The sequence below is a fragment of the Cyrtonyx montezumae genome, unplaced genomic scaffold, assembly GCF_038088225.1.
Source record: "Cyrtonyx montezumae isolate F1298 unplaced genomic scaffold, pur_monq_1.0 scaffold_16, whole genome shotgun sequence".
NCBI lineage: Eukaryota > Metazoa > Chordata > Aves > Galliformes > Odontophoridae > Cyrtonyx > Cyrtonyx montezumae.
This window is the reverse complement of record NW_027071892.1, coordinates 3,760,320-3,779,727: the sequence shown is the minus strand read 5'-3', so window position 1 is coordinate 3,779,727 and position 19,408 is coordinate 3,760,320. Positions and strand designations below refer to the sequence as shown.

At 37.9% G+C, this 19,408-nt stretch overlaps 1 protein-coding gene across 24 annotated transcripts in view; it reads left to right on the top strand.

Annotated features, from left to right (window-relative positions):
* RBFOX1 (RNA binding fox-1 homolog 1) overlaps nt 1-19,408 on the top strand; it is a 719,068-nt gene that overhangs the window by 457,640 nt on the left and 242,020 nt on the right. For 4 of the 24 annotated variants that reach the window (XM_065732371.1, XM_065732374.1, XM_065732355.1 and 1 more), the window contains exon 1: nt 5,718-6,002. The exons of 19 other annotated variants lie outside the window; for them this stretch is intronic. In XM_065732371.1, coding sequence (XP_065588443.1) covers nt 5,859-6,002 — 144 coding nt within the window. In that variant the 5' untranslated portion in view covers nt 5,718-5,858. Of the gene's footprint in view, nt 1-5,717; nt 6,003-11,636; nt 11,647-19,408 lie in introns of those variants that run through there. One more of the 24 variants, XM_065732381.1, reaches the window with a different exon arrangement.

Below are 19,408 nucleotides of genomic sequence, written 5' to 3'. Positions count from 1 at the left end.
TTTGTGTGAAGATTTTAGCTTCATATAAGCGTACTCAGTGTGAAAAAATAGAAATCATAATATGTATACATCAATATAAAAGAAGGAAACATTTTTTTAAGAGAAAAACAAATTTGATTGAGATATACAGTACGTCTCTACTATTCACTTTCCCTCTCATGTGTGATCTTTAACCAAGTCTGCAGTGGCAGCAGGTACAAATAGGCTTCATAACTTTAGATCCGGGTGGTTTGTAGGTTTCCCACCATATTAAGCCACTTAACAAGTTCTACTACACTTTTTATGTTTAATACTGCTTGATTTGGTTTATTATGTTAAGTCTTACTTTGGAAAATTATTAATAAGGGTTACACTGCTACGTATTTTCATCTGGACCTTTGAAGAGTATTATTTGGCAACACTACATGTGCTACTGATGTTTCCTTGCAAATGTTTAGATATTTAAAGTAATCATAATTCTAGCTGGATGCACTGACCGAAGTCATCTGTTGTTACTGTCTTTTAAGTAGGAATCGCTTTCTTTGTCTGTTTGGAAAAGTTTATTATTATTGTTGTGCACAGTGGTCGAGAGCTCCTCGTGCTTCTGAAAGCAGAACAGTGTTGTGTTCCAGCTACGTTTATGCTGGATGAATTGGGAAAATACTGTGAAAATATTTTTACTGCCTGGATTTCTTTTCACCTCCTTGATCCCGACTGCTTGTCTTTCTCTGTTTTTGCAGTCTGTGTGATGGAGATTAGTTTAGATAAAGCTTTTTTCCCTCCCCTAAGAATGTAATTGCATGACACCTGAAGCTTTCCTAGGCCAGGGCAGCTGTGATGCTTGCTCGGGCTTTGCCCACACAGTCCGTCTGTGTCGGTGCTGCTGGAAAGCTTCTGCCTCTGCAGTTATCGGCCTTATCACCTGTCTGGCTACGGAGTGCTTATGCTAATGCAAAAAGTGCTTGGGAAAATAACAGAGGAACAACAGCAATCCCAAAGTAAATCGCAGTCCCTTGGAGCCTCACCCCTTGTCCCTTCAGTGCCCGGTTTCGGCTTGGAGGGAGGCATATGTTCTTGAGACACGAGTCTCCTGGCGGCGTAAAAAAAGCAGGAAAGCAGTTATTTTCACCGCGAACCGCGCTGAGCCGTCGGCGTGCATCGGGAGGAGGCGGGCAGGGCCGGCTTGGTGCGGCGTACCAGCTCGGGCTGGTATGAGCCGCGTCCCCGCTAGGTGGAGGTGCTGGTATAGCGGAGCGGGGCTGCGCTGCTGCGTGCGCTGCCGACCCCGGGCAAACCCTGGTGTAAAGTCGCACGAAATGAAGTCAGGTTCGGGAATTAGAGCTGTCTCCCCTCCATCCTTTCTCCTGCTCGCTTCTTTGCCCTGGTGTCTGGAGGCCAGCTGTCGGCACGAGGGGAGTGCATCTTCTCTTTGGAGCTGTCTCTAACTCTTTTTAAGGGCAACGCATTATGACTTTTAATTTATTTTGTTACCTTAATTCGTTTCCTTCTATACGTGAAGACGTTGGCATCGCTCGTGGCTCTTGGCTTTATGTTATGAAAAATCCATACAGATCCCGCTGAACGATAAAGGAATTCATGTCAGGTGGTGCTGAAAAGGTTAACTGTGCTGTAGTCTTTGGAGATATGGGGCATGCAATGCTGGCAAAGTCAGTGGACATAACACAGTGCTTAATAGAAACAGAAAATTAGTGATTCTTATTTGCCTGAGGTAAATGAGAGCCTCTGCAATGTCTTGATCTTTGTCCTGGTGAGGAGTAACCTGAACAAAAACCTTAAAATAGAAATGGTGCTTTTTGTGACAAGATAATATCTCTGGAATATGAGGTGTCACCCATTAATTGAAAAGAAGAGATGGAGATCTTTTATTTAGTTCTTTCAAAAAATAAAAGTAGTTGTAACGTCAATGACATTTCTCTAGTTTATTAAAAGAAAACCACATAAGGAATCAGAGTAGTGTGTGGAAAAAGGAAGACAGTACTATTAATGGTTGTTAATAATTTGTCAAAATATATTAATGAAGAATTTTATTTAAGCTCATGTTTTTCCTTCCCTGCTCCCAAGTTGGGGAAACTATTTTTCATGTGGTGTTAGACAAAGAGTGTTTAGAGAAAGGACTGCACTATTCTTAGCTTCTGAACCACTTGCCAGAATCACTTTTATACCACATCAGCCATTTTATAAAGCAGTGAATAAAAAGATATTCATCACGTGGATAATGCACTGTGCCATTGAAATATTTCTTTAAATGCTTGAAGTCTGGAGGCGTATGCTCCTTATAATCCTGCCTCCTTTCCTATATGCGTGCACTGGTTAATATAAGCTACTGCTGAGACGAGACTGAAGTACAAATGATGTGTGGTCTCACAGGTGACCTCCTTCAGATCTCTGTATTGATAGTGCTGCTGACGAGGCAGTCTTCTCTGATAACTCTAACAGTTAAATTTTTGGGTTTAATTTTTGTAGTGGAATTCTGGAGAAACGGAGGTTGACTACCGAATGCCAACAGATGGAGTCGGTGAATGTAAATGGAGCACTTTTTCAGTGCATTTGTAAATAAAAAGGATGTGTTTGTATTTACTTCAGGCATGTGAGAAAGGATGTTGCTCCTTTTTGCTTTGCTTCAGAAGTACTTCGATAGGATATTTGTGTTTTCAAGATTGAGCAACAGCATCGTTAGCTGTTCAGTGTCAGTCTGGCTGGATGTGGGCAGTGAGAAGGTACCTGGGAGCTGTTCTGTGCGCCGGGATCTGATGATGCCAGAATTTGGTGTGATAACAGAGAACTGTCAAAGCAACTGGAAGATGTGTAATAGGTTAGGGAGGACTTGGCAATCATGCCTTTTGTAGAATAAGGGGGAAATGAAGTACGGATAATTTACAGGTGAGATACTGATGGCACTTGTGCTGTTCTATAAAAGTTATAGAGTAGTGATAGTGACCATGTTATTGGGCACGATGCAAGAAATACAGGGGGTGTATGGTCAGTCATGTACCTACGGCAAACTTGTGGTACTTAGCGTACGCGTGGCTGCAACTTCAAATGTGTTTCCAATCCATGTTGGATTTGGTAGAGGAGCACGTACAAAAAGAGAAATGACTTAAAGAAGTGACATGCTTTATTTTTTTTTATTTTTTATAAAAATAAAGTGTTTTCTTATATGCATATATTATTCCTTTTAGACAAAATGGCGAGTTATCCATAGAAGGGATGAAAGTTGCTGAGGATGTTTCAGCAACTGTTGCAACATCAGTTGCAGTAGTGTGTCATAGCAGAGTAGGGAATTCAGTATATTTTTCTTCCCGCGAAATATGTGAAAACTAAGGATGAAAGATCAAAGAAAAATTTGATTTTAAAATTAACGTTAGCTACATTTACAGTACTAAATTGCCTTGAAGTAATTGTTCGGTGCACTGCTTTTAAGAGTTACATGTGTTTAATGGATGTCCTCTTAACTATGAAAGAGTGCAGTAGACAGAAGAAATGTTGCTCGGCCATCACGCTGTTCCAGAACTTCACTTTGGAAAATTGGATAGATTTACGTGGTTCCAAGCTGGCTGGGAAGCATGTTTCCTTTGATTCTGACATAATATAGAATGAGTTGGTTATCTGACTCCTTACATAACGTATTTGTTTTTCATTAAACATTCTGATATGTTCTTATTAAAGTACCATGTATTATTTATGGTGTTTCATATGAAAATGAGCTGAAGGGAAAACTCCATCAGCTAAGGGCATTTGCAGAATAACAGGCTTTCTGAGCTAGGGAAAAAAAAAAAAAAAAAGGAAAGCATGACATACTCCTGTCAGAACAGGAGACTGCTTAAGGCAGAGAGTAAGAATGAAAAAAGGAGAAAGGGCATAGAGAGAGTTCATTTCTCCTTCTTGCTTTGTCTTGCTCTCTGTGGTGAGCTTTTCTTTTTTTTTTTTTCTTTTTCTGATAAAGTAATTTGTGCTGTTCCATATTTGGGCTGTTCTGGTAGATCAGTCTGTGATAAACTGCGAAGTATGGATGTTTCTTGAGCTAAAACAATCCCCCCGTTTTAAATTTGTGCCTTTATTGTTTCAGTATTAATTGCTGAGTTTTAAACATATTTTTGTTGTACTGACTGCTTTTTGAGAAAGAAAAAGAATATCTAATTCTACTGGAAAATCTTTGGTTTTGCATGACGAAGACTTAGTGGATCTAAATCAGTCTCTGAAGCTTGTGTGGGTGCAGGTATGTGTGTGCACATGTAAGATGAACAAATCTATTTTCTTAATACAGCGCCTGAGTTGCAATGCAATGTTGTGTATCTGTTTCCAGTTAAGCGGGGGCTTTCACTTGTTTCTAGGGGTAGTTTTTAAAGCCGAGCCAGTCGCACTGTGTTTGAAAAAGGCTTTGATATTATGTGGGTTATTTATTGGTTGCTATTAATTTGAAAGTCTCAGCGTAAGATGTGCTTTGTGGGAGTTAGATCTCCTGTAACAGGTAATTTTAAAAGCTTCTGCAGAGTCTTTTTAAAAGGAACTCCTTCAAAACTTCGGGTTTTTGCTTTGAGGTTTGACCTTCTTTCCTGCAGAATTAATATTTCATTCATTTGTTACGTTCTAATTAAACACAGTTGCATTTTCTGTTTTACTGAACTTGTATCTAAGAGGAAGAAAAAGAGACTTGTAATATGGGACTTCAAGGACAAGTTGTAATATAAATTATTTGATTTGCAGGTCACATCCTACTTTATTACATAAAGACTAACTAGATCTACTAATGAATAATTATTACTCCATAAAATAAAGGGGGGGGGGGGGGGGGAGGAACCTGCAAGAGCAGAATACTAATTTGAGGTATCGCTCTCAAAGTAAAAAGTAAACATTAAATTCTGAAAGTTACAAATGTAATTTTTCCATGTAACCCGATAGGGCAGTCCTTTGTAATAGATTGACTGGCTGTCAAATAAATTTGTAATTTTAGACGAGATGGGTTTTAGACCAATTTTAAGATACAGTCTTTATCCACGCCTGCTGCCCTCCCCTCCCCCTCGGTAGGAGACAGCGTGCCACAGCATTTTGTTCATTCCCAGTGATTCTGCTGCAGTGGTTACACCGGTAGTTCACTTTCTCTGTAACGCTTTCATAGGTTTCTCTAAGAAACTAGGTGGTAAATGACATGTAGATATAAAATTAACGTGTATTTAAACACAAGTTCATTTACTGTCTATTTGCTGGAATCCTCTCGACTAGCCAAGGTTCTCCCCTTTCCTGTTTTGTGCCTCGCACTTTTGTTCTTGGAAGGGGAAAGCCCTTTTTATGTCAGGTGTGGGTCCTGGGAGAAAAAAACGTGTGCGAGTGTGTTTGCGTGCGCGTGGAATCCTAACAGGCGCCTGGTCCCAGCTGGGCAGTGACATTAATTGCCTAGATCTCATGGCTGCCTGCGATGCAGCGTGTTCACTTTCTCTCCTTCCCTATCCTCTCCGGGGATTTTTAAAATGCAGTATTTGAATTTTGGTGAGTGGTAAAGACCCTGCCCTAGGACCCATTTGACAAATGAGAAGCTGTGCAGCATCAGCACCAGCCGACCGAGCCTCCCCGAGTCAATCTCGCTCTCTACTAGTCAGCAGCTACTGTTGTGAGACAAGCTTCAGCTCTCTGTCATTGAGGAAGTTCCATTTGCTCATCAATAGGCTGCAGGCTGTGTCTTCTTTTTTTTCCTCTCTATTAAAAATCCGTAGTTTAAATCTACCAAGTTGCCTTAGCTGACAAATGAATGTAGGGATCTAGCGCTGGGGGAGAGAAAGGCAGTGAAGAAAGACTGTTTCCTTACTTAAATAATCAGAAGGAAAAAAAAAACTGTAGTGACAAGATAGGGCAAACGTGCTTGCATGCAAGCCCCCTCACTTGTTCTACGTAGACTTCAGAGCAACACCATGCAGCATCCCCTTACGGGTGCAACCTGCGTGGCACTGCCGAACGTGGGCATGTGTCCCCAGCTCTCCTGTGCCTTGACTTTTATGTACTTACAGCAGGTAAGTTTACTCAACTTTCTTTTCCTATAGTGCCTGCTTTGTCAGCATCGTTCGGGGGATTTGTAATGGTGAAGCTATTTTTTGTGTGAATCGACTGTATAAATGTCTCCCACTGTGTGGAGTGAATATCGTGCTTGCACTTAGGAATGGAGAGAGGAAGCAGAAAATGTTTTAATAGAGACTCAAGCCTCTGCATATCTTTATTTTTTATTTTTTTTATTTTTGCCATGTCTTTATTGATGCTGTTCGTAGGCATTTAACACGGTACTTTGACTGCATTTCTCGTGGATATTGTAGCAGAGTTTCAGCCATAAAGGACTGCTCTTTTTTTCACTTGCAGGCATAAATTATACTTCTAATGTAAATGTGCCCGATGGCAATTTTGTTTAAGCTTTCTTTGAAGCCAGAAATTTTAAGTCTGCGTTGAAACATGCTGCTGATTGAAATCAAGCTGATTTTAGTCATTAAAAAAATATAGAAAGCTGTGTCTGTGCAGAATTAAAATACTTCTGTCACCGAAGTATATTGGATTGGTTTGAGAAAGAGGTTTTGAAATCGGCTAAATGATTGCAATTCCTAAGAGATTTTTAAAATATATTTTTAAAAATTCATTTGATGTCATATTTGCTTCTGCTGTTTTTTTTCTGAAGTATTCCCACCCCTCCCCCTCCCCCAATTGCTTACCAGTTGTTAACAGCTTTCTGTTACCCCGCTATTTATTTGATGTCATAATACCACATTATTATTTAAACTAGGAGTTTGGGATCCTCATTGTATGCTGCTTCTCCACAACGGCAGACTCCGTTAGAGTCATCTGGTAGGTGTGGAGAGTCAGCACAGATATGTTTTCAAGCAAAAATGATGAATCCTGTTTTTTTTTTTCCTGTTACTTTCTGTTGAAACTTCAGGATTTTTTTTTTCTCACTGTAAGAAATGCCTGAGACCTTCCAACTTCCATTACAGTAGTTTATTTGCATGTTGACTTCTGTGAGGCAGTCTCTAACTTTCTGTATTTACAAATGCCTGAATGATTTTTTTTAATATTATTTCTTTACAATATGTCTTTTCCTAAAGATTAAATGAAATAGATAAAAAATCTTTTGTTTTTCCACCGTCTGTGCTTTCTGATACTGCTGAAAGAACAGAACTCAAGAATTTGGAGTGTATAAACCCTTTTGTAGCATTTTTTTCTTCAGTAGTGTAGTATAAACCATTTCTGACTTACTACTTGGAGTGCATAATAAAATATTATTGCATATATATATCTATGGGAGGGGTAGGTTAGGGCTTTTACGGAAGATGAATATAATGTATTGAATATTTGATTTTTTTTTTTCTGTAATTAAAATGTGTTCTGGATACATTTTGGAAATAACGTAGAGCAGCTTTAATGATGCAGTGGGACTTGTGCTTACTGGTTGCATACCAAATGTGCTCCTGTATTTTGCTGGGATTGTTTCTCTGAGTTTGACAAACAACGTGAACGCTGATGGAATGTTTGATGCGGCTTTTGAAAGGAAAAATGTGAATGAAGGTGAGAGGTCAACATGGCCACACAAGGAGCTGATACAAGATAACCCAAGGATGAGGTTAGGTGCTGTAATAATCTTCCTGTCTGAGCTATTGCAGTATCATTATGCAAACACATCTCTGGTGTGGTACTGCTTTAAGGTTTAAGAAACTGTGCAACCATAATGATTCTTCTAAAATAGTGAATTCAATTCCATCCATTCCATTTGAGAGAAAGATGAGAAGTGATTGCTAATGCACTTTTACAAAGTGCTATATCTACACAATAATTTTTAACTCTTTAAGTGGATTAACTGCTGCACTGAAAGTAATTTTTTTTTTATTGAAGTGCTGGCTTTCTGGTCTGCTTAATCCAATTGTTGGTTTAGAAACATTTAGCCTGTACTAATCACAATTAGACATGTTAGAAATTCACCTGAATTCCTGCTGATAATTGTGCCAGGTTCAAGATGCTGTGCTTGTTACTCCTTTTGATCGCTGACTGGCATTCACTTCTGGGTTCCTAGAAAGTCAGATAATTATCATCTTAACTCCGATGTGATTTATTATTTCAGGTATTTCATAGTTATTTTATGTATTTGAAGTATGTTATCAGAAGTATAGGTTACTTTACCAAAATCTAACATCTTGCATAGTTCTAGCTTTAAAGAGGGAAGGATAAAAGGTGTTTTGTATTCTTGGAAAAACGTGAATAAACTTTTATTGTGGCAATTATTTTTCCCTACAGCTGCTCATTTTCTAGCAAACATAAATATCACTATATGTTTTGTATGTATAGTGGGCATATAACTACTTCAGTGAGTGTTTTTCCTCACTTCTATGAAGTTATCTACTGATCTTAACTACTGGTAACATAAAGGCTTTGTCTGGCAACTTCATAATCAGTGGTTCCCCTCTACCTGTGGGCCCCATCACCAGCAGTACACAGACCTTCTTTGAAACCTGTTCAGTAGTATACTTTTTAATCTTCAAATTACACTTCAGTTATGTCTGCTTGCTTGCACCTCAGTTAAAATGAAGTCAGGCATCTTCATTTCAACAGAGCTCTCTGTTGGTAACCTCTATTGTCTACTTAGAAGACAGGCTTTTTCATAGATTCTGTTTTTATCTGCAAAATTTGTTAGCGTTTTGGCCTATTTAAGTTTTGTAATTGGAGATGCATCTTTTGTGCAAGACTGAGGCATTGCATTCTCATCAAGATGGGCACACCAGTGCTTCTCACAGTACATGTGTAAGTTGCCACGAGGAATGGCTGCTTTCTCGGGACATGTATTAATCATTTGAGAAAGGGAAAGAAATGAATGTGTTGGTAGTTGTTTAACATTGTCCATTATTTGTTTGCTGAACTAACACCTCTGTGGCAATCTGTTTAGTATAAATGAATAAACTCTTCTCCACCGTGTACCCACAGAAGTGCATTATTACTTCATTCAGTGTTCAACACTGTGTTTGTTCTAATACCTTCCAGATTACACAACTGTATAATGTTTTAAGAGATGTGAGAACTGATTTTTTTTTAAGAACAGTTTGTGCAGTCCACTCAAGACACTGAAAGTTTAACTGTTGATAATGAATTTGAAAATAAATGAAGTATCGAGGCCTAGTTCACGTTAACTGCCAATAAAATATTCATTTTAAAAAGCCAATAAAACCTGAAGAATGCTTCTGACTTATTTAAGCTACTTAAAATTGTCTGAAATAACCTAGAAACATCTTAAACTTTAACTTTACAAACCTGAGAGTTTTCGAACCGCATTAAAATTCAAATGATTATGTCAGTGGCAGCAATAAACCAGAGGAGAATAAAATTTGGATATTTTTCTTGTCATTTTAAAGGCAGGGCCAATTGGGAAAAAGTATAGCTGTATTTGGCTTCGAATTTTACCTAGTGCCAATATTTAAAGCCATAGAGAAAAGGAATTCGGATTTGTGGTATACCCTATAATTTTATTGTATTGTACAGTGTTAGCAGCTGCTAAATTGATCCATTTTCTCATTTCTTCCTTAATGAGACACACCAGTGAAAGGAAGGATTCTTGCACTGATCTCAAACTTGTATCAAATGCTAACGCAAAGGAATTTCTGCAGCAGAACTTAGCCTGTAGATTGAGACTTAGGGTATATTAATGGAGCCATAGTTCTGTTAACATGTATTTCCCCATCACTTATGTTTTCCAGGAAATAGGGTTACCTAGTTGTTATTTTCTGGATAAAGTAACAATAACCTATGTTTTTTGAAGCATCAGGCAATATTCCATATCAGTGTACAGTGTGGCTGTCGTTATTTTAAAAATGGTATTTTTTTTTCTATTTAATGATGATTCATGTGGTTTATTTTAAATAGTGAAGCGGTTTGTACAAAGGGTAATTCCTTTTAAATGGAGCAATTGCTCATAGTGGACATTCATAGATCGAAAAGAATTGAACTGAAACTTCAATATCAACCTTTTCTGTCTTTAACAAGAAAGTAGTTCACGGTACAGCTCTCATATCAATGATGAAAAAAATCCACCATGAAAACAAAACGAAACCCAACAAAGTCTCCATCTCTACCCTGGTTATTCCATTAGTGCTTACATGGTAAATTAGTGTAATTTTATTTGGGCCTTAAGCATTATGACTATAGAGAAAAGCTGAATTCTCCACTCAGTTACTCATGTCATGCTTCTGGATCTGATGATTTATAGGAATCTGAAGGACTTCTTATCACATTCTTTCTTCATGGCTTAATTCAGTGTTGATTTATTTGATAGCATTTTCAATTGATGTAGTCAATAGTGTCAATAATGGAAAAAGGATTAGAACAGATTATCTTTGTGCTAAAATTGCATCAAGAATTAAAATGGATGAACAATCTCTGGATACAGTTTTCCATTTTTACAGAGGCAGGCACATCAGCTGCTGAATGCCACCATCGCAGTTACCGCTCTGTGTGCACATCTTTGGCACATTAGTGTAGTGAGCCTTTAAGGGACCATCTTTCTTAGTTGCATGCAGCAACTGATGGTTTATGATGTCACTGTTTAAATGTGTCGTTGCAAACGCTGCTTTTCTTCGCCTCGTCCGCTTATATTACTTGCTTACTTGATCTCTACTGTAAGATCAGTTAATGTCTTTAGTTGGTGAAAATTTAAGGCATCTGTTAGCTTACAAATTGAACTCTTCGCACATTTTTTTTTCTTCAGCCTCTTATTCAGGGCAGTTTTCATGTGAGAACATACAATCTCTGCTTATGACTGCATGAGTGAAAAGAAGTCCACATTACTAATGCTCACTCACCATCTGTTTTTCTTACAGCTGGGCCTTGAATAATTGTCCAGTAGCTGATGGACTGGGGGTAGGCAATCTTTTCAGGGCTTTCTGATTCATTTAACCAGCATTGCTGCCCCAAGAGAAACATAGTGCTTGTTTATTCATATGTGTAGAGTAAAAATCTGTACTTTGTCGGATAAATGATAGTCTGTTAAAACAGCAGCAAAATATATTGTTATGCTAGAAATAAACTCATGTGGATGTGGCTGCACCTAAGGGGGCACTGTGGCATTCATAGGGAATTTCAGTGAATGAAACAGCCCTCAAAAGGTGGGAGAACTGTGCCATCTCGAAATGCTGTTAATGCAGGAGGCAAATTGTTGTGATGTGCTGATTGTCTTAATTAGAGTAAATAAGGTCGTTTGGATTTTACCGACCAACTTCCAAGCTGGCAAGCGTGTGGGGAGGCTCCTCTGATTCAAGAGATCTTAATGTTTTCATATCTTCAGTCTCACAAGAGCATTCCCTTGTTTCCCAGAGGCTAATGAGAAGTGGCTGAGAGCAAGCGCTGTGTTCTCATTCTGAACAGCTAGTTTGGGCATTGTTAAACAAGGTCACTCTCCTCACTACGGCAAGAGGAAATGCTTTAGTGAAGTACCCACCTCTTTAAAAACTGGAGGACAAAAGATATCGGCTGAGAAGGTTGCTTGCTGCTTTGGAATACAACTGCAAGAGCAGTTGGGAAGGAGCTCCCACGTGGCAGAGGCAGGTGAATAGTCCTGGCTGCCATCCCCGCTCTGTAGCGGAGCTCTTGGAACGGGCTGCGAAGCGGTGACTGGGCTGTTTGTGGTGTCAGCTGCTCGTAAGTTGTCACTGTTCGTTGCTATCAGCTGAATGTGTGTCTGGTGGTTATTTTCCAGGGGAAAAATTAAAGTGCAGTGGTGTCTCATAGCAAGGGAAGCGTGCGTTGGTTGTCTGAATGGGGCTTTTCTCATAGCAGCTATAGGTGCTTCTTTCAGTTTGGTTTGGGTTTTTTTTGACCAGTAGCCCATGCAATGCCATGAAGTTTTTTGTTGTTTTTTTTTTTAGTGTGTATATTTCTGGATCTGCTAAATGAATGCTACCATTGTGTTAATATTCATTCTGTTTAGAATATTTTTGATGTCTTTAGTAGGTGGTATGAATGACAGGAAGTAGAAACTCGTGGCACTAGAATTTATCACTGTACTTTATAGGGTTATAATGTTAGTGGAAAGGAGAAATCAACACCCTCCAAGAATCCTTCAAGCTTTTCTGCCTTTTAAAGGTGTATGTATGATTGATTTATCAGTTCTAAAGTGTGATGTGTGGTACAAGGGCTCTCCAGAGAAACTCCTATCATTCTTCTGCTGGCAATGCTCCTTTCCCCCTGAGTTGCCTGATGCAGCACCATTGGCTCCTGTTACATTTTGCTTCTCTTCCTGCTCTGTCAGTGCTGCAGCCCAGTGAATTTAATTAGAGAAAATAGCATATCTAATGTCTATAGCGTCCTGCCTAGTTGTTGCTAGGCCTTTGGTCTTTTGCACTATAGCAGGCTCCAGCTGTGGAGAGATCTCACTGTGTTTTGATCCTGCTCTTTCTCGTTGTGTTGAACACACGCAGAATCAAAATTAGATACTGTAGTACGAACTAAAGCGTTCACTGAATTATTTTTTGTTCACTGGTTCTCCCTCTGCCTCCTGATATGGAAGGAGAGTCTGCTACTTCACAACAGCATCTGAACACGTTAAGTATTTCTCATGAATAAGAATGTGAATGCTTTCATCTTAGGCCATTATTAAATTTAACTTTTGACCTTTTATGTCTAAATATTCTAAAAATTATTGGTCTTCCCATCTCTTACATCCTGAGTATGCTTTGTTTTATAACTACATGAATTTAACAGTATCTCGTGTGTTTGTATGAGATGTGTATATGCTTATAGTTACAATATGCCTTTCCTCAACCTCCTATTGAACAACAGTAACATTTATTATTACTGTTATGTAGTTTGGGAGGCTGCTTCTTTGGTTTTCATTCTGATCACCTGTTCATTAATAGCTATTTTCAGTTTTCTCTACAGTGGCAAGTAAGTGTTATTTAAATTACATAGTTACAGGAGTTGACTATGTGTGTGTAAGTTTCTTCTCTTTAAAACAAGAAGTGGTAGTAAGTTGTAAAATGTTCATTTTCATAATGATATTGTCTTTTGTAAGATGGTGTAAATTTAAAAGACTCATTTGAAATGTTTCAGTAAGAATTGCGGAGGAAGACAATAACAAAGCTTTTCAAAGTTTGTCAGAGATTGTGATCTTTGTTAAAGCAGAAGCTAAGGAGAAAATGTGGGGGCAAAAAGTCAGTCAGCCCATATATTCCATGAGTGTCCCGTTCTTTCTTAAGCTTTTTTCTCTGTCATGTTTTAGTCATCCTCTCTGGGATGTTGCATGGCTGCATAGCTCAATTAATGCTCTATGGCAGGAGGAGGAAAAAAATGTCTCTCTTGTCAGAAGCTAAGTTATTTACTTTCAAAAGCTGACAGAATAGCACTGCAGGGGCTTCATTTATTTCCGTTCAGAATGTCATTATTGTGTAATGCAGAGGGACTTCTGCATGCATTGCAGGCTTACTCTTGTAATCTTTAGTCTGCTGGATAGCAGCAGAAGAGCAAAATGGCACACTGGAATGTTTCCCTGTTCTGACTTTAGCACGTTTGGATTTGCAAAACTGCATTCCAAGTGTCTTAAATATTGACCGTTTAGATGGCAGTAAAATTGTTTCTCTGTGGTGCTGATGCTTGATATATAGAGAATCGTGCTCTGGCCTAGCTAGAAGACTGATTGTATCCTCAGTTATCTTTATAATGTACCTCATTTTTTCCCAATGGGGAGTGTGTGCTGTGAGACAGCTTTTTCAGCATTGTTCTCTTTATGATTTTGTCTTTTTTCTCTTTGATTTTTCCAAGTGGGACCCCTATAGGGAATATTTTGGTGCACAGTGTTGTATACAGACAATTTGCTATTTAATTTCCATCAAATAGAGTTAGAAAAAACATTGAATTTTTTGATATATCACATGTGATTTGCAGGCTAAAGGAAAAGGTTTGATACTCCTCTCCAAACTCAGTCTGAATCTACAAAAATACAGGAAATCTGTCAATTACAGTTCCAAGAGTTGGTTGCTTTTTGGTGGTGGTGGCTTTCTATGTTGGTGTTTTTGTTTTCTTTTTCGTCATCTTTATTTTTTTCTCCCATTGTTGCCCTCTCCTCCATTTCCACTCAGGACACCAGGTTTTCCACACACACATGAAATGACCTGTTGATTTTTGGAATGAGTTTTGGTACACCCAAAGTAAAAGTGCTGATGTGGTTTACTTGAGGAGTTCCTTGTGCATAGACGTTTCCACGTTGCCCTTCTTCCTGCCTGCTCTTAAATATTCTGCTGGAAAGTTACTTTCTTTAGAGAGCACTTGTTGCCTTTTCAGTTATATTCTTTTTTGTTTGTTTTTTTAAGGCTAAACAGATTTTCAGTTGTTTTCAGGAAATTAAGCATTTAAAACATTCTAGTTCTGTTCATGAGCAGTAGATTTTATTTGAACACAGCCTGTTTTTAAATGGGCTTGCATGCTTCTTTCATTCTTCCTTTGTTTCTTCCTTTCTTCCTTCTCTTCCTTTCTTTGCAGACATGAAATCCAATAAATTTCTAGTGCAGTTGCTGGGCTTGGGGGAGAAAAGCGAAAGGAAAAGTAGAAAGCTATTGGGAAGCGTCAAACACAGAGAATGATGAAGTACATTTCATAGCAGCCAATTCCAAGCCCCAAATCCCTGTTGTGCAGGAAGGCTTTCCAACTCACACAGGAAATTCAGCCATTGCACAGCATAGTATTAATGATTTATACACAGCGCACCACTGCTTTTGTTCACTGGCAGAGCCAGGTTGTGTTAATAAAGGAATTTCAGGGAAAAGGGTTCCGGCATGCTGAGTTGTTTTGCTCAGTGCAGTAGATGCTGCCTTCATAAATCAAAAGAATTTAGAGCTTTACAATCTTCTAGGGCTGCTGAGGGTTTTTTGTTTGTTTGTTTAATCTGATTCACTCAGGAATATTTTCGTTTCTTTTCTATATAGAATGAATGAATGAGTACTGGATGAGATGCATCTCAGCTGTTTTAGGGTTGATTGGTTTGCTTCACAGTAGCATTATGCTTCCATTTGTTTTCCATTTGGTATTTATGCTTTATGGTGTTGTCTGTGGAGTTTAGCATGGTTTTATTAACATAAAGAGATGCAGATCACATTATATTGCCTTCTTTCTTGGACATAACTAAGTAAAATGCGAAGACAAAATATGCATTTGTAGTAAACAAAGCAATTTTGTACCTGTTATCTAAAATAAACAGAAAAGTAATAACATTTGTTTTATTTCACAATTGGGATAATTTTTCTCATTATTAAAAATAAGCCTCTATGTTATTTTGCTGAAGATATGAGTATTAAAGTTTTTATTGCAAAACTTTTGCTTCCTAATGGCAGCTGCAGAAATGGGTACTCAGTTTTGTATTTATTCAGATTATTATTAATTTCAAATAGTTGGTCAGTATTGATATTACTGAAGGCGATGTGTCTCTGGAAAGGATAGATATGTAGGTTAAGAGGGATGTTTAAAAACACAACCAAACAACTTCTCAAAATTCTGGTACGGAATAGCATTAAGCAGTGTTGTGGGATGCTAGCCTGGAAATTAATCACTTTTATGTTTATGCCTTTTGGTCTTTCCATTATTGTTTCACAAAAGAGCACGGGGAAAGAAAAAAGAAATAGAAAATAATTACAGAGGTAGTGTTTTGCAGTTAAAGGGAAACTAGCTTTACAGGGAAATCTTAGGATCTTGCGTTACACTAGACACATTGTATTGTCTATTTGGATCATTGGAAGTTGTTGATTCACGTAGCTTTTGCTTAAAGGAAATGTGTCTGCCCTGTCTTAGCTTCACTGCGATAGAAAATACGGTTCTTGCTTCTAGCTTCTTGAAAGTCAGCAACGTGGGATTCAGTTTTACAGAAGTTAGAGCTACCACAGCAGGGAACGCTTTGTAGTTGGTATAGTCTGGAGAGAGAGAAATATTTTCTTTTCCATTTTCATCGCTGGTCTAAATGTCATGGATTAATATAAGCAGGTGCCCAGTAGAGGAGGTTTATGTTTATAGAGTACCATTTTTGTATTTGTTTGTCCTCTATTATTCGGGTGCATGAGTGTTTCATTGTGTTTAATTATGTCTGTGAGGCACAAGACAACCGTCAACATCTGCTCTATTGTTTCCTTGGTTTACAGATAGCTTTGGTGGGTTATTAAACAATCTATTTTTCAAAGAGAACACAGAGAAACAAGCTGCACCCATATTATGTAATTTTGTAAAGGTACATTATATAATTAGTCATCTAGTATTTGCACAATAATCCTTTATTTTGCTCAAGTAAATGTTCTTCCATTGAAAACATGTGATGGTCTCCAGCAGTTTTTAACTAATAATGATTTCTATTTATAATATATGGATTAGGCTGATTTTACTATGTGTTCCATAAACTCATTTATTTTACATGTAAGCAGTGCTATTGAATTGTGAATGGTAAAGTAAAAACTAGAAATGTGTGTTAACTGTTTTTTTTATTTATTACTGGAGCAGGTACTGATGAATTCTTACTTATTACAGATGAAGCATGAATTAACTTGTTACTTCTGTGTATAAATTTACATTACTCCTGAAGCATCAGCTAGGGAGGGCAAGGCTCAAACTGCCTTTGCTTTCATAGAGCTTCTCATTGCTTTGTTTTCAAAAAAAATTCCTGACAGTAAAGATGAACACATCCTAAAAGGCCTTTCGTGACCTTCATTATTGAAGAATGTCACCTGTTAAAAACGTTTAAGGAAGAGTGTGAGAATGTAGCGTACTCACAGCTATTCAGCTGTCCCTGTATAGTTATAGAGCTATGGCTATCCACAGCTGTATGGACATCTGAGGCCTTAGAATTACTGTTAACGCAATGTGGTTGATTCAGCACACATATATTTCATTGGAAGAATGTTGTTAAATATAATTTTAACACAAACCAAGCCATCAGTTATATACAAGAAAGATTGAATTCGAAGGAGAGAAAGTGTAAAGCAAATGGTTCCTCAAAAGTGTGCATCGTTAACTCTTACAGAACTGGTGTTCCAGTTTCTTAATTAAATTTTACACAAAATATTTTTCAGCTTTTAGTATGGGACACCAATAGCACTCTCATGTTATTGGCAAGAACTGAACTAGACGCTTTCTCTCACCTATTCACACGCATCAGTTGTGAAAGATGTAAATGTCAGTCAGGGATTTCAGTCTTTCCAGTTCTGACTTGTTTATTCCGTAAACACTGGCAAATGAAGACTTAAAAAGGAACTTTCTTAAACCAGCATTTTACTTTTATTTTTTTATAAAGAGGAATGCTGAGGTCATACTGCTTGTAATTAACTTTGCAGAAACTTGTGGGGAAGGTAGGAGGTGGGGATAAAAAAGAACTTTTTCTGCTTCTCCCCTCTATAGTGTTTATTGCTAGATGGTTCAGTAGGGCATGTCTCTAAGGAGCTTCTTTTTAAAATAAACATATATGTTTGACTACAGCACAGAAACCACACAGGTGTCTTCAACTGTGAGCTCAGGGGCTTTGTTCTGATGTGCAATGCTGACATAAATTTTAATGGGATAGAAAAACAAGGTCAGGTCTTCTGCTGGTGTGGATCAACAGTTTGTTGACTTTGACTGAAGAAGTGGTCCTCAGCTTGGATGTAAAATTAATGCATTAAGCAGGTTATGTGCATTCTCTCTTATAGATTTGTATATTTTACTTGTAAATTGTTTAAAGTGCTTATTTGCAGTAAAATTATACAAATAGTTCATTCCCACTCTCAACTGCAAATGAGCTTTGATGAAAACTTCAAGGGAAAGTGGCATTTCCACAGACTCACTAGAGAAAATGGATTACAGCAGGTAGCATCTGAACTGGGGTAGTGGCTGACATGTCTTGTTGCCATGGCTTCACCACGAATTAGTCCCATGGAGAACTGTCTGTACAGTTTTGAAGAGTTAATCAGAACTGACCTGAAGAGAATAACAGTTCAGAAAGTTTAGTTCTGTTTCTTGTATTACAAGTAGCCAAATGGATCAGTAGTGTTCAGCAAAGATGGTTAACTTTCACTGTATGCAGTAGTACTTGATTACATGAAACATTTTTGCAACCAGAATCTGAGGGAGACCGATCAATAGAAAAACAACAACCACAATAAATGAAAATAAACTACCAAAATAAGTTCCACAAGAATTCTCTAGTCTCAGTTGACTCATTAACCATTCTGGAATCTGACAGCTCTTTATGCAGCAGTAGCAGAGGGATGATCTAGTATTAGCATTTGCAGTCTAGGTGTGCCAAAGTTGTGGGAGCAACACAATAGTACAGTTCCTGTTTGAGCTGTGTAAGTCAAGACTTGTAGCTGAATATTACCTTTTTGATTTCTTTTGTTACCAGCCTCCACTAATACACCTTTCAGTGTACTGCTTTTTTTTTATTATTATTTATTTTATGGTATCATGGATTGTATTTCTCCCAGTTTGGGGCAGACCACTGTTGAAAAAGCTTGAAAAAAGGTAAGTTGCTCAAAGTCAGCTTAAAAATTATTGTTTTTCTTTTCTGATCCTCCTTTATTTTACAGTAGGAGGATTGGTCAAATCTCAGTTCTTAAAAGCTTGCTCTTCATTGTCTTTCTTGCAGCAGGAAAATCTTAGTTGTATCCAACTAACGTCCTTGGTTAACGATATCAGCTGAAAGAAAAAAAAGTAGAAATAATCCTCTTTTGCCTTCCTTTTCTTAGCTCAAAATTATGTCATTCCCTTGCTGGTACGCTCCAAAGGTACTCTCAATGTTTGATTTAAAACCTAAATGAAAGTAGTCTTAAAAAGGCCATCATTCTTTAGTCCTTTCTAACATGAAAAAGACTTAAGCAGAAAGCAAAAAACTTGACAAGTGGATGACATGGAGTGCTGTTATCATTTGACATTTGATGCGATTAATGCTATCATTTTCCATATATTCCATCCTTATTCTGTCCTCAACTGTTAATCTGATCAGTACCGTGATCTCTATACATTCAGCTTGCCTTGAGGACATTGCTGTGAGATAGAGCTTCAGAAATGAAGTATCCATATAAATTCAGTATCTGCTATTGATTTTCTGTAGAAAATCACCTGTTTTGTGGAATACTGATTTAGGATAAGACTGTAATGGTATGTAGGATATAATAATATACGCAAATATATATGTATAATATTCAATAATGAATAAGTAGGATACTGTTTGATGGATCTAGGGGATGGGAAGAAAGCACATGATGTGATTCTTTAAGGTTCGATTCATTTACTGTATTGCTGAGAAGTTAAGTGAAAGCTTGGTTCGGGGAAGATTTCTCATTTGTATAAAGAGATTTCCTTGTGTGCCTGTGGAGAGTACCAGTACAATTCCACTCCCTTTGACCTGGCCGCAGCCACAGACCCTGAAGTTGAGTGGGTGAAGGGATACAGAATACCT